The sequence below is a fragment of the Crocuta crocuta genome, unplaced genomic scaffold (genome assembly GCF_008692635.1).
Source record: "Crocuta crocuta isolate KB4526 unplaced genomic scaffold, BGI_CrCroc_1.0 scaffold122, whole genome shotgun sequence".
NCBI lineage: Eukaryota > Metazoa > Chordata > Mammalia > Carnivora > Hyaenidae > Crocuta > Crocuta crocuta.
Window position 1 is genome coordinate 1,519,562 of NW_027528839.1, and position 13,287 is coordinate 1,532,848.

General features: G+C 35.8%; 1 protein-coding gene across 1 annotated transcript in view; it reads right to left on the minus strand.

The window, feature by feature from the left end:
• SLC9C2 (solute carrier family 9 member C2 (putative)) overlaps nt 1–13,287 on the minus strand; it is an 82,392-nt gene that overhangs the window by 30,736 nt on the left and 38,369 nt on the right. Inside the window, exons 11-16 of the mRNA XM_077756016.1 lie at nt 11,646–11,812; nt 10,925–11,035; nt 4,101–4,198; nt 2,630–2,749; nt 1,280–1,478; nt 369–557 (exon numbers count right to left, since the gene is read on the minus strand). Of these exons, the coding sequence (XP_077612142.1) occupies nt 369–557; nt 1,280–1,478; nt 2,630–2,749; nt 4,101–4,198; nt 10,925–11,035; nt 11,646–11,812 (884 nt within the window). The remainder of the gene's footprint in view (nt 1–368; nt 558–1,279; nt 1,479–2,629; nt 2,750–4,100; nt 4,199–10,924; nt 11,036–11,645; nt 11,813–13,287) is intronic.

Sequence of the window (13,287 nt, forward strand, 5' to 3'; positions counted from 1 at the left end):
AGGCTGGGCAGGGAAAGCCTTCTCTGTGAGGGAAAAGAGTGAACCAAGCAGACACCTGTAGAGACAGCATTCCAGATAAAGAGAGCTCCTTCTCTGTATCCTTCAAAATAATGAGATTTCTTAACACATTTAACAAACTGTATAAAAAAACAACCCCAGGGGCACCTGGGTGGCTCAGACAGTTAAGCATCTGACTTTGGCTCAGGTCATGATCTCACAGTTTCTCAGAGCCTGGAGCCTGCTTCAGATTCTGTGCCTCCTTCTCTCTCTGCCCCTCCCCAACTCATGCTCTGTTTCTCTGTCTCAGTAATAAATAAACATAAAAATTTTTTTTTAGAAACCCAATATTTAGAAGTGTGACATTTTACCTTGGTGAGGGGAATAAACCTAATTATTCTTAAATATCCTATTACTACTGTAATCTGAATAAGAACAAAGTTGTCTGGTCTCAGTTTGACAAAGTATATACAAAAGATATCAATGATTCCAAGAAGCACGATAACAAAGTCCAAAGAATTCCAATATTGATGAAAATATTTCCTTTTCAAAAGTATTATCTATTTAGAAAACAAATAGAACGTATGTTATTTCGTAGCACCTATACAGTGATGTATACTGTGATAGATTTTTAAAATTAACAGTTAAATCCTTAGCTACAAATGAGTTACATTCGAAAAAGTTGAGTTTTAAGTTACTCACTTGGAATTTCAAAAGATTATTTTAAATCTCCAACATCAGGAATTATAATTTGATTCAAAATACATATAATTTATAATGAAGTTGAAATGTCAAAACCAAGCAATTAAAAAATAGCAGTAAACAGAGTCATTGCAATATTATTAACAATAAAGTATGAAAACCGTGATGCTGACAAAAGAGCTTGGAAGCATTTATCCTAACAAGTGGTTCTCCTCTTACAACAAGGACCTAGTAAACCAAGGTGGGTTTATCCCCTTATTTATTTTTCACATCATTACAGAGAGTACTTGACAGAAACAACTATTTGTATTTTCCATCTTGATATTTGTTTCTCTTGCAAATCCTTAGAATTCTCTCCACTTTTATGATACTTATCTTACCTGCTTCCAAGATCATGACTATTGTACTGATTTCCTTATTAAACTCAGAAAATTCAAAAAGATTACAAAAATTCCATGATCCTATCAACTATTACAGCAAATGGCTTCTAGTATCAAGTTATTTCAATATTTTAACAAAAACAGATTCAAAATATCTGAATTATTCTTCTTATTGGATACATTTCTATTTTCAACAGTACCTTCAGTGCTGATCGAACTATGTATAAAAATACAAAATAGTAGTTTACTAACATAAGTCCGGACACATTTAACTCTCTTGCCATTGGCCATAGATGCACTATCATGGGATAAATGTATATTAATGTTATAACATGGCCTGCATATTCAAATTCTTCTGAAAATACAATGTGATATACAAAAAGCAGAAATTTATTATTTCTGAAAAAAAGAGATAAAATACAATGTTAGATCACTTTAAAAATATAACAGTTAAGATCTGAAGTTCAACATTTGTTATCACAAATTATTGACATTAATTTGAAGAAGAGTATACAAGCATAAAATAAATAAGCAAAAACCTAAAGCATACTTTCTATACACAATAATCATAATAGAAAAAGATAAAAATATAGCTCTTACTAATCTATATCGGAATGGGGCGAATTTTTTTTAAATCAAAGCTAATAGTACATAGGAAACAAGGCAAAGATGCAGACATCAAAAGCAAGACACAAATTTAGAGAAAAACATCAGCATCATTTAAAATTAAGAACAGGAAAAAATATTCTATCCAATAATTACCATGCTGTATTTTTTTTTTTTTTTACTTTTTCAATCCATCCTAAGTAGAGCCTAACAAAAATAGGTTATCTGGATATATGCAAGACCCTAGGGTTTTAATTTCTTGTATTTCTCTTTAAACTTAATAAATGGAAAAAAAACCTTTTTTAATTATTAGAATTTGTTATGAAATGTATGTCAATGCCTACTTGAAATTTAGAAGCATTAATGTTTCAGGCATTTCTCATTTTGACATCTTTTGTTAGTAGAAAAGCCTGTCTTCCTGCTCTAAAAAGTATGTAACTTCACAACTTATAAAGGGAAGAGTTTATACAAGTTCAGTGAAATCTGTATCTTGTGATATTTTGGGAAATTGGTTATAGGTATTATTAAGACCATGTTGTGTTTTTCTAGTCATGGACATCAACCCCACAGCTCAGATGAAATTGAGAGAAAGTTATAGGCCATGCGTTTGTTCTTTCCCTCCTCTGCCCAGAATACCAGAAGGAACTGAAAGGAGTCCGGTTTGTAATATGACCTTAAGATATGGCAGTTAACCCTTAGAGAGTCCAAATATGACCATTCTTTTCTTCTTCTTCCTACCCACTCTGTAAACAGAAGTATCAGCAAAGTTGCCACAACAGAGTAAGGAAAGAGAAGCAAGTACTCTGCTCCATTACCACTCAATCAGTAAGAGTTGACCATATTAGTTGATTTTTCTTAATAAGGAAAATCAATGTAACCGATGCTGACAATGTATAAAAGGTCATATTTTGAAGTATATTGCTATTAAGGTTTATAATACTTACTCATATAGAATAATAAGTGCCTTATCTTTATGATATTCCAAGAAAGTTAACATGTTTTTAAACTTTATAAGCCAACTTCTAGCTCTTGCATAAGTTGAAACATCATAAATACTCATGAATCTAACAAAGAAAAATATACATATATGTTATAATAAAAGTCAAGTGCTAGGTGTACCTGGGTAGCTCAGTTGATTGAGAACCCAACTCTTGATTTTGGCTCAGGTCATGATCTCATGGTTTGTAAGTTCTAGCACTGCGTGGGGCTCTGGGCTGACAGTGTGGAGCCTGTTGGGATTCTCTCTCTCCCCCTCTCTCTTGCCCTCCCCTGCTCGTGCTTTTCCTCTCTCTCAAAATAAAGAAATAAACTTAAAAAAAATTTTTTAATTTGAGCCTCTGTATCCATCCACCTAGCCACTCATGGCCATGGTGCAGGAAACTCCTCCTGCCTCTGTTCCTGGAATCATTCTTGACTTGAGGTAGAACATAATTAAAGCTTCTCCAGACTAGTTCTTTGGGATCTAGAATCAGGACATGACAAAGGATCCCCTTTGTCATGCCTTGCCTAGCTCAGGCCTCCCCAAGGCCCTGAAGGCCCTACTCTTTCAAAACTTTAGGAACTTGAGATCTCCCAGATAGATTACCAGACTGCTGAAATGTTGGCTTTCCCCCAGACAGAAGTTCTTATCATTGTTGCCCTCACCAGCTTTGTCTTAGATCATCCATTAGCTAAGTTTTGCCAGAACTCTGACCATATATTGACACATCTCTCAGACACTTGAGTTTTTCCCATCAGATTTAACTGCATCTCTCAGCACCATCAGTGGGGTCAGTTCCTTCAAGGCCTCATCCACCTGAGGGAGCAGCCTATTGACAGTGTCCAGGCTTCCCTCCCTATCCTATCCAGTAACTTAGTAAATATGATGGAAAGGTGAGATAATTATAAATAGTATCTGAAACTACCTAAGTTCCTTTTATGACTCCCCTAGTCTCTTTTCTAATTACATTGTAGTCAGATCTTCCTCCTGAATCTCCTAATGTCACGAATCTCCTAATGTCACCAAAGTTATGAAACTTCAGGGTGGGGAAAATTAAACAAGTAAAATAAGTGGACGGATAGATAGATGGATGGACAGATAGACAGGTGAGGTAAATAGGTTGATCAATCTGGACATTTAACTCTCGGTTTTTAAAAATTTATTTTCCAGGGTACCTGGGTGGTTCAGTCGGTTAAGTGTCCAACTTCGGCTCAGGTCATGGTTCGTGGGTTCGAGCCCTGTGTCAGCTCTGTGCTGACAGCCAGCTCAGAGCCTGGAGCCTGTTTTGGATTCTCTGTCTCCCTCTCTCTCTGACCTTCCCCTGCTCACTCTCTCTCTCTCTCTCTCTCAGAAATAAATTTTAAAAAAACATTAAAAAATTTATTTTCCATATACCAATTTGATTTTGGAAATAACAATTTAAGAAGTATACTTACTTTCCTTGGATGGGGCAATAGCTTTTCGTTGCACCGATTAATATCCGGGCTGCCTCTACACTGAGGGTTCCATCGTTACACTGTTTTTCAAAGCTTCTCTAAATATTTAATTTTAAATAAGTATTACAAAGGACCAAAACATAAATGTAATACACTCTACTTGACCTTTACATAGCCCTCACTATTATTATTAAATTCATCATAGAAAAGTATACTTTTACCAAAAAACTCCTGCAGCAGGAAATAAATTCCATTCAATTCAAATAGTTACTGAATATTCTTTTTTTTTTTTTTTGCAAAGTACTATCCTGGGTGTAAGAAAAGATACAAAGTTTCCTAGCTTCAGAAACTCAAAATCTACACAACTGAAAGAGTTTTCCTCAGTTATATAAATAGTGTCATACTGTCATCTTTCTGTAGCAGGACAGTGAAAGTATTAATTCAAAGGTTAACTAATCATCTCAACCTCTTAAGGAACTACCAAGAGAGAAAAGTAAATTGTGTTCCTTTTTCCACTTTTTTGCCAGGTTTATTGCGATATAATTGACATACAATACTGTGTAGGTTTAAGGTGTACAATGTGTACAAGGTGTACAATGTAATGATTTGATATATGCATACATATTGCAAAAAATGTATGTGCCATAATAAGATTAGATAACATATCCATCCCTCAGATAATTACAACTTGTGTGTGTGTGACTGTGCATGATGTCAGATCCACTCTCTCAGCAACTTTCAAGTATGTAATACGGATTTGTATAGTCACCACACTGTATATTAGAGCCCCAGAACTTATTCATCTTATAACTGAAAGTCTGTACACTTGAATATCTCCTTCATTTCCCCCACCTCCTAGCCCTGGAAACCACCACTTCACTCTGTTTCTGAGTTTGGATTTTTTTTTTTAGATTCACATACGAGTAAAATCATAAAGTATTTGTCTTTCTCTGTCTGTCTTATTTTACATAGCATAATGTCCTCAAGGTCCATTCAGGTATTCACAAATGGCAGGATTTCTTTCTGTTTTATGGTTGAATAATATTCCATTATATACAAATAAACATTTATCTATAGATAATAGATAGATAAACATTTTCTTTATTTATCCATCTGTGGACACTTAGGCTGTTTCCATGTCTTGGCTATTGTAAATAATACTGAAAGAAACATGGGAGTCCAGAGAGCTCTTTGAGATCCTATTATCATTTCCTTCTGACATATACCCAGAGTGAGGTTGCTGGGATATATGGGAGTTATGAATAGCTAAAATCAAAAGTACAGTGAGGTTGCTTATCTTAAAAAAAAAAACAAACCCTCTTAGTTTCATTGATTTTTCTATTGTCTTTCTAGTCTCCATTTCATTTATTTCTGCTTAAGTTTCTTCTACTAACTTTATTAAAATGGGCCCAAGAACAAATTCTTCTTTTTCCTAATTTCTTGATGTGTAAAGTTAGGTTATTTGAGATCTTTCTTTTTCCTTAATGTAGGCTATCACTATAAATTTCCCTCTTAAAACTGCTTTTGCTGTACCCTATAAGTTTTGATATATTGTGTTTTCATCTTCATTTGTCTCAAGATATTTTCTGATTTCCCTTTTGATTTCTTCTTTGACCCCACTGTTTTTTTAGGAGTGTGTGGTCTAATTTCCATGTTTTTGTGAAGTTTTCCATTTTCTTCCTGTTACTGATTTCTAGTTTTATACAATTTATGCTATTTTATACCATTTAGTTCTAGTTTTATATCATCTTTATAATGATATAAAGAAAAGATACTTGATATAATTTCAATCTTCTTAGATTTGGTAAGCCTTGCTTTGTGACCCAACATATGATCTATCCTGGAGAAATTTCCCAAACAAATTTGAGGATGGAAACTTTTTTTTTTATATGCAGTCCCTGTTAACATTCTGTGGAGCAAAGCAAATGGTTTTTGGAACTCACTTAGGAAAATGCTGTAGGACCTGAGGAACCATTGCAGGGTTTAAGCAGGAAGGTGGTATAGTCCTGTTTGTCTTTTAGATAAGTCACTATGATTTGGCCGTGGAAATATTGGGGGCAGAGAGACCAGTTGAAGCTTATTATTCAGGCAATAAGTTATAATTTCCTAAATTAATAAACACAAGAATGGAAAGAGGCATAGTTGACAGATATTTAGAAGGTAAGATTGATAGAGCTTGGAGAGACAGAGAGAAAGAGGACTGACCTGAGTGATCACATCAGGTAATGAGCCCATTCACTGAGACTAGGAATATAAGACCCAGTTTGAGATGAGTTCAATGTGGACTTAGGTGCCAGCGATATGTCTAAGAAATGTCTAGCCACAGGTGAATTTAGGAGTCTAAAGAGATGGTAGTGAGAGTTTTGGAAAGAAGAATATAGATTTGAGGAGCATCCTTGGATAGTATTAAAGCTATGAGCATAACTAAGAACAAAGAAGGAGAGATTATAAGGTAAGAATGATGGACAGAGTTGTTCTGAGGAAAACATTAAAGAGATAAAAAGAAAGAGAGGAGCTCATGAAAGAGACCAAAAAGGAAAATCAAAAACAGGGAGGAATGCCAGAGGGCATTCTCAGGAAAGCCATTAAAAGACAACATGGAGTGGGCTACTACGTGGGATTGTTGGCTTAAACAAGTAAATGTGGTAGGTCATTATAACAACAGCCCCAATGTATCCATGGCTTCCTGTGTCCATGCCCCTTTGCAACTGACACTACTGCTTCTCCTAAGAGATGGAGTCCACTTCTTCACTCATTGACTCTGGCTAGCTTTGTGATTTGCTTTAACTAACAGAATGGGAGTAAAAATGATGTTATTCAAATTCCAGAACATGGGATTTAGAGACCTTGCTGTTTCTTCTCTCACCTTGTTGGGACCCAGAAACTACCATGCTGGTGAAGAAGCCCAGTCCACTCTACTGCAAGATAGAAGGCCATATGGAAGACACCCAAAGTGCTCTGAAAGAAAACCAGCATCAACTGCTAAATCTGTGATGAGACCATTCACAACCCCAATGAACTATGAGATTACCACAGACACATGAGTGCTCCCAGCCAAGACCAATGACAGAATCATCCAGACTTCCAATCCAGAGAACTGTGAGAAATAATAAATCATTGTTTTAAGCCAGTAAATTTGGGGGTGTTTTGATATACCTCAAAGGCGAGCCAAAACAGAAATCAGTACCAATTATTCAAAGCCTCCATAACAAAGGGCTAAAACATGTGACATTAGCTTTGGGACTTAGGGGTGAGTAGAGTGACAGACAAGTGCAAAAACTGGTATTGGAGGTGGGAGGGACGTAGCTGTGCTACAAAGAGTCACCACAATTGGCTATACTGTCATCTGAGGCCACTTAGAAGGTGGAAAATGTGCTCAATTAACTTATGAATCTGGCTGCTAAGAATATTTCTAGGTTTCTAATATTCTAGAAATATTAAAACTGTCAACTTTTTAAATTTTTAAATTTTTTTTATTATTTGAGAGAGAGAGAAAGAGTGAGTGGAGGAGAGAGACCAAGGAAGAGAGAAAGAATCTTAAGCTGGCTGGACACTCAGTGCAGAGCCTGATGCAGGGCTCGATCCCACAACACTGGGATCATGACCTGAGCCAAAATCAAGAGTCAGACATTCAACACACTGAGACACTTAGGCACCCCTAAAACTATCAACTTTTAAAGCTACTTATGATAAAGTATGGGAAGAGCAAGAGAAACCAAAGAGAAGAAATTAACAAAAAGACTCCCTGATTTACCAGGTTGAAAACTAAACTTATTACTCATCTGCAGTCTCTCCAGCTGGCAAAAGATCTAAAATAAAGATCAAATCTAGTGTGCTGACAGTAAAATGTAGCCTCAAGTTCAAGATCAAATCAAGGGTGTGCCAAAGACTCTTTTGTTAAGACCACTGAAAGACTAAAGCTGGTTCTCAGTCTATCCTCTCAAGCAGACTAAAGGCTTTCTCTGACTCTTATGATATATGGCCTATCTGAAAAGGAATTGCAAAGTGGAGTGGACTATAATCAGACTGATTGAAAATACACAAGTTTTTAAGGAGATTGTACCAGGTTGGATAAAAGAGACAGAAACTATTCCAAACGAATAGAAGCCTCCCAAGTTTCTACTGACAGAAATCAGGCTGAGAAGCCCAGTCAGCTACAAACATAGATTATTTCCTATGGAAATGTAAAGGATGAGGTGCACTGGTTCATATGCCCAGTGGGATTTCAGAATTTCCATGGACCAGTGATTAATCAGTACTTCCTGTTCTTCCCCTTCTTGATCAGAAGTGTCTGTTGATCAGCACTAAATGGTGGGGAGTGGGAGGGGACAAATAATGTGTTTCTTAGTTCCTAGGTCTCCAGATCAAGAGGAATCGTTCCTAGAGCAAATGCAGATCATGAGACACAGTCTATTACCATAATAAGATGAAGCTTGGTGTGGAGGGTGCAGGGGGGGGTGGGTCTTAGAAAAGAATGAGTGCATTTTGTTTGTAGGAGGTATATAAATATTTGTGGCCAGTGAGCACATTGTGGTACATTAAATATGGTTATACCCTAAAAAATTTTTTTCCTTTTCTTCTCTTTTTCTTTTTCTTATAATTATATGAGAAGATGGATGTTAGCTAAACCTATTGTGATAATCTTTTCAGAATATATGTAAATCAAACCATCACAACTCTATGCATTAAACTTATACAGCAATGTATGTCAATTATTACTCAATAAAACTGGATGGGGGAAACATCCAAGAAAAAACAGATAAAAATATGGTCACAATTCTTTGCATCTCCTGCCATTGAGAGGTTGAGTCTATGGCCCCAACTCTTTTAAATTAACATTTATTTACAAGTCTGGTAATAGGGTACTAACTCTGGCTGTATGCCTCAGTTTACTTTTATGTAGCCTCTTAATTCTTCAGCTCACATGATAATCTCAGGGTGGTATTCAAAGTAGAAAGTGGAAGCTGTAAATCTTCTCAAAGCCTAGGCTCCAGAACATTCCCAAAGTCACTTCTAACACATTGGTCAAAACAGGTCACAAGAATGCCCAAATTCAATGAGGTGGGGGAGTTGGGGGAGGGATATAGGCACCACCTCTTCATAGGAGGCTCTATAAAAAAATTATGACCATACTCTACTGGTCTGGGTAAGAAACTTTCAAACTCTGGAAATATTTTAAATTAAGTTTAGAAATGTTTAAAAGAAGGAAAATATAGTATTAATATTTTTGTATTAAGAAGTATGGGGGCGCCTGGGTGGCTCAGTCTGTTAAGTGTCCGACTTCGGCTCAGGTCATGATCTCACTGTTCATGGGTTCTAGCCCCACGCTGGGCTCTGTGCTGACAGCTAGCTCAGAGCCTGGAGACTGCTTTGGATTCTGTGTCTCCCTCTCTCTCTGATCCTCCCCTGCTCATGCTATCTCTCTCTCTCTCAGAAGTAATTTTTTTTAAAAAAAGAAGTATGTTCTTCAACAGATAAAAATAAGAGAAGAAGGAATTTATAGATTAAAAGATACTCAAAGGACTTATCCATTAATTACAATGCGGAAACTGTATTGGAATTCAATTTAAAAATATAAACTGTGAAAATACTCATTGATCAGATTAATGAGACAGTTGAAAATTTGACCATTGACTCAATGTTTGATGTTATTATTAATTTCTAGGTACAATATTAATATTTTACTATATTTTTTAAAAGACTTTAAAATTTAGAGATACTTACCAAAATATATACGGATAAAATAATATGATATCTGGGATTTGTTTCCAAGTGATACGAAAGGTAGGGTAGAGAATGAGGTTGTAGATGGGGCAAGGTTGGTCATGTTGGTTTTTATGGTTGGGTCATGGGTACATAGGGATTCATTACAGTATTATATCTACTTCTGTATATGTTAGAAGTTCCTCATAATAATAAGTTTTAAAATAAAAAAGATAGGCTTGGCTTAATAAATATATGAGCATGTTTTTGTGTCCTTGTTTGTAATAGAAATAAAATGTGTCCAATTGGAATGTAACCTCAACTTAAGATGTGCAAGTTGATAAGTTGATTTTACCTAGTAGTCTTCCTTATTTTTAATATAAATAATATATACCATAATAATACATACATTTAAAAATAGAATCTTCTTTATATTAAACCATTTAAAACTTAAATCTTAAATACTTTAAGAGAATTTTTGGCTCATTAGATATATTTTAATTTACTAAATTTATGAGTTAAATAACCACTTAAGAGAATGTTATATAAAAGACACTCAAGTACATTAAATTTATAAGAGCAGTATCAAATATTTGAAGATATTTAGTTAAATAGGTATGTAAATAGCACCAAACATTATTCGAAATCCCCTCAAAAGCGAACTGCCAAAAATTACAAGACATAGAACAGAATAACAAAATTTGTGACTTGAACTTAAAGCCTAGGACATTTATTGTTATTTTTAACTTCCGTAAATCAAACAAATTTTAACAACTAATATGCTATCAAAACTGAAAAAAATAGGGGCACCTGGGTGGCTGTCAGTTAAGCATCCAACTTCGGCTCAGGTCCTGATCTCACAGTTTGTAAGTTCAAACCCCGTGTCGGGTTCTGTGCTGACAGCTCAGAGCCTGGAGCCTGCTTTGGATGCTGTGTCTCCCTCTCTCTCTGCCCCTCCCCCACTCACACTCCGTCTATATCTCTCAAAAATGAATAAATGTTAAAAAAAATTTTTAACTGAAAAAATATTTTTTTCTAGTCACCTGAAAGCCCTAAGTAAGAATTGAAAGCATTGCAAGAATTAAAATAAACATAAAGTGGATTATGTGAACTGTACCAACCATTTGTATTATAGCCACATGCAGTCTGGCTTCTTCTATTAAAACTTCTTCTGTTGGGGATTCCTCCTTTTTGTTATCATGTGAAACATGGGAGAACTGAACAGTATCAGACTAAGTTTAAAAACATAAAGAGATAAAGTTAAAAATAAGCTAAAATAAGCAGCTAAAATAAGCACTTCACTCAGCAAAGATTCCGATAACTCAAATCAGAACTGCTAAAATGGAGGGCTATGTATCACAGGGTATACTCTCCCCATGAGAAATGTTGCTTTTAATTGTGGTAAAGTAATTATGCATTCGGGGAGATTTACAAGTCAGATTCTCCCCCAAACCTGTCTTTGCTTGACTGCTCTCTGAAGCAACCTGTGCTTTCTGCTTTTTATAGTAATTGAGGACAGATGGCTCAGCTCCTCAAGCGGTCAGAAACATCAGCTTTAGCAGAGGCCGTACACAGTTTGCCAGGCAGCCAGTGTGTAAAAACACCTGTTCTCCCGTATTGGCAAATAAAGCTAAATTACCAAGACCTTCTTTTTAGAGAGAATTCAAAGAAGTTTTTCACCCAGATATAAAAGCTAGTAAATATACACCCCTCTCCACAGTTTTCTGATATTTTATTAGCAGAATCAAGTTTTTTTTTTATAATAAACTAAATCAAGAGAGGAAGACCCAGGAGAGAAAGGAGGACTTTTTTTTTTTCTTTTTTGGCCAGGTATCAACTCACAGGAATGATGTATTCAATCTTTGTTTTCTCTTCTACTAAGGTCCAATTAACATTTGTCAACATTTTTTCTGTTTTAAATAGTGTTATTGTGTTCTGTATTATCTCCTGAATGTGCTTGATGGCATTTTGCATGGCCATTTGCCTTGGGAGGGAAATAGCACACAAACCTGTGAGGAAGAAAAGCAAGGATCTTAATATAAGACAGCAAAGACTCCAAGAGGCAAAACCCTGCAAGATGTAGTGAAATCTTGCCGGCGTGGTCAATCACCTGGACAGTCAAACCAGAGTGTGCTTAAATAAAGCAAGGACCACATTTGGTCCAAAATTTTCCAGAAAATTACTCAACTCTCTGTTTCTCCTGGCTGTATAACTCCACTTTGACTCAATTGCTAAGAAATGCTCTATCCGTTCCCTCTCATTCCCTTTAGCTAGAGACGTGACTTGCTACTTCAGGGCACCCAACCAGTGTTTCTCAAAGTATAGAAAACTACTTTTGTCTTCTACAGGTGGGAAGGCTGCCTATTAAACTGTGCAAATTCCCAGGCTCCAACCCACACCTAGAGAATCAGATTGGAAATTGCATTTTAACAAGTTCTCTAGCTGATTCTTTTATAAAATTTAAAAAATTTAAAATATAGAGGTCACTACAACAGAGATCCCTCAAATTTAATACAGCTGTTTCCTGGCCAGAAAATCCACATGTCTCAAAACTTGTAGCCATTTGTATTTTCTTGAGGTATGAAATTGAAGGTACAGCTATGAGGCCCACTCACCAAAAAGAAGCATTTAATTCATAAATTCATAAAAAGAATTCATAAAAATTCATAAAAAGAATTCATTTAATGAATGAGCTTTGCCTGCCCACTTGGAATTCCATTTCAGTAAAACTGTTCTTTTTTTATAAGCACATATGAAATGTTCCATAAAGAATTAAAATGAGTCCTAAATGTTTAGTTAACTTTACTGCATTCTTTATGGGACACTGTATGTACTGACAGTATTTGAAATTTCTGGTATCCCAAAGGTCTGGAGGCATATCCCTCTTGATTCACTATGGCCCAGAGCAAAGATGCATTTGTCCGTAGGCTGAAGTTAGAAGTTGTCAGTTTTGGATTCAAAACTCTATGGCTGAGACCATACAGGAAGAATTTTTTTTTTTTTCATTTGCCTAATTACATTCCTATGATGGAGCAACAACTACTTTCCGGTTGCTCTGGGGAAACGTGAGTATATGTGGACCACTTGGTGGCACTAATACTTTTGAATGAATTCTCTGTGTGTGTTTAAGATGATCTGTGTTTAAAATGTGTTTAAGAGTGTGAGGAGGGAACCTGCTGAAGCCTTTGACTAGACAAAAGTAGTTGGTTTGAAACTCTTACTGATAAAACTCAATTCTGTCAAGCGTTAACTGTGTGCCTCACAGTACTTCTAGAAAGGATGAGCATAGATATTACAAGGAGAAAGTATTTACCATATACTTTTGTTTTATAATGAAAATTCTGAAGCTTAACTACTACAATAAACATTTTTGTGAGGCACCTGGGAGAGTCTTTAAGTTGGTTAAGAATCTGACTCTTGATTTCAGCTCAGGTCATGATCTCATGGTTGTGAGATCGAGCCCTGCATTGGGCTCTGCACTGAG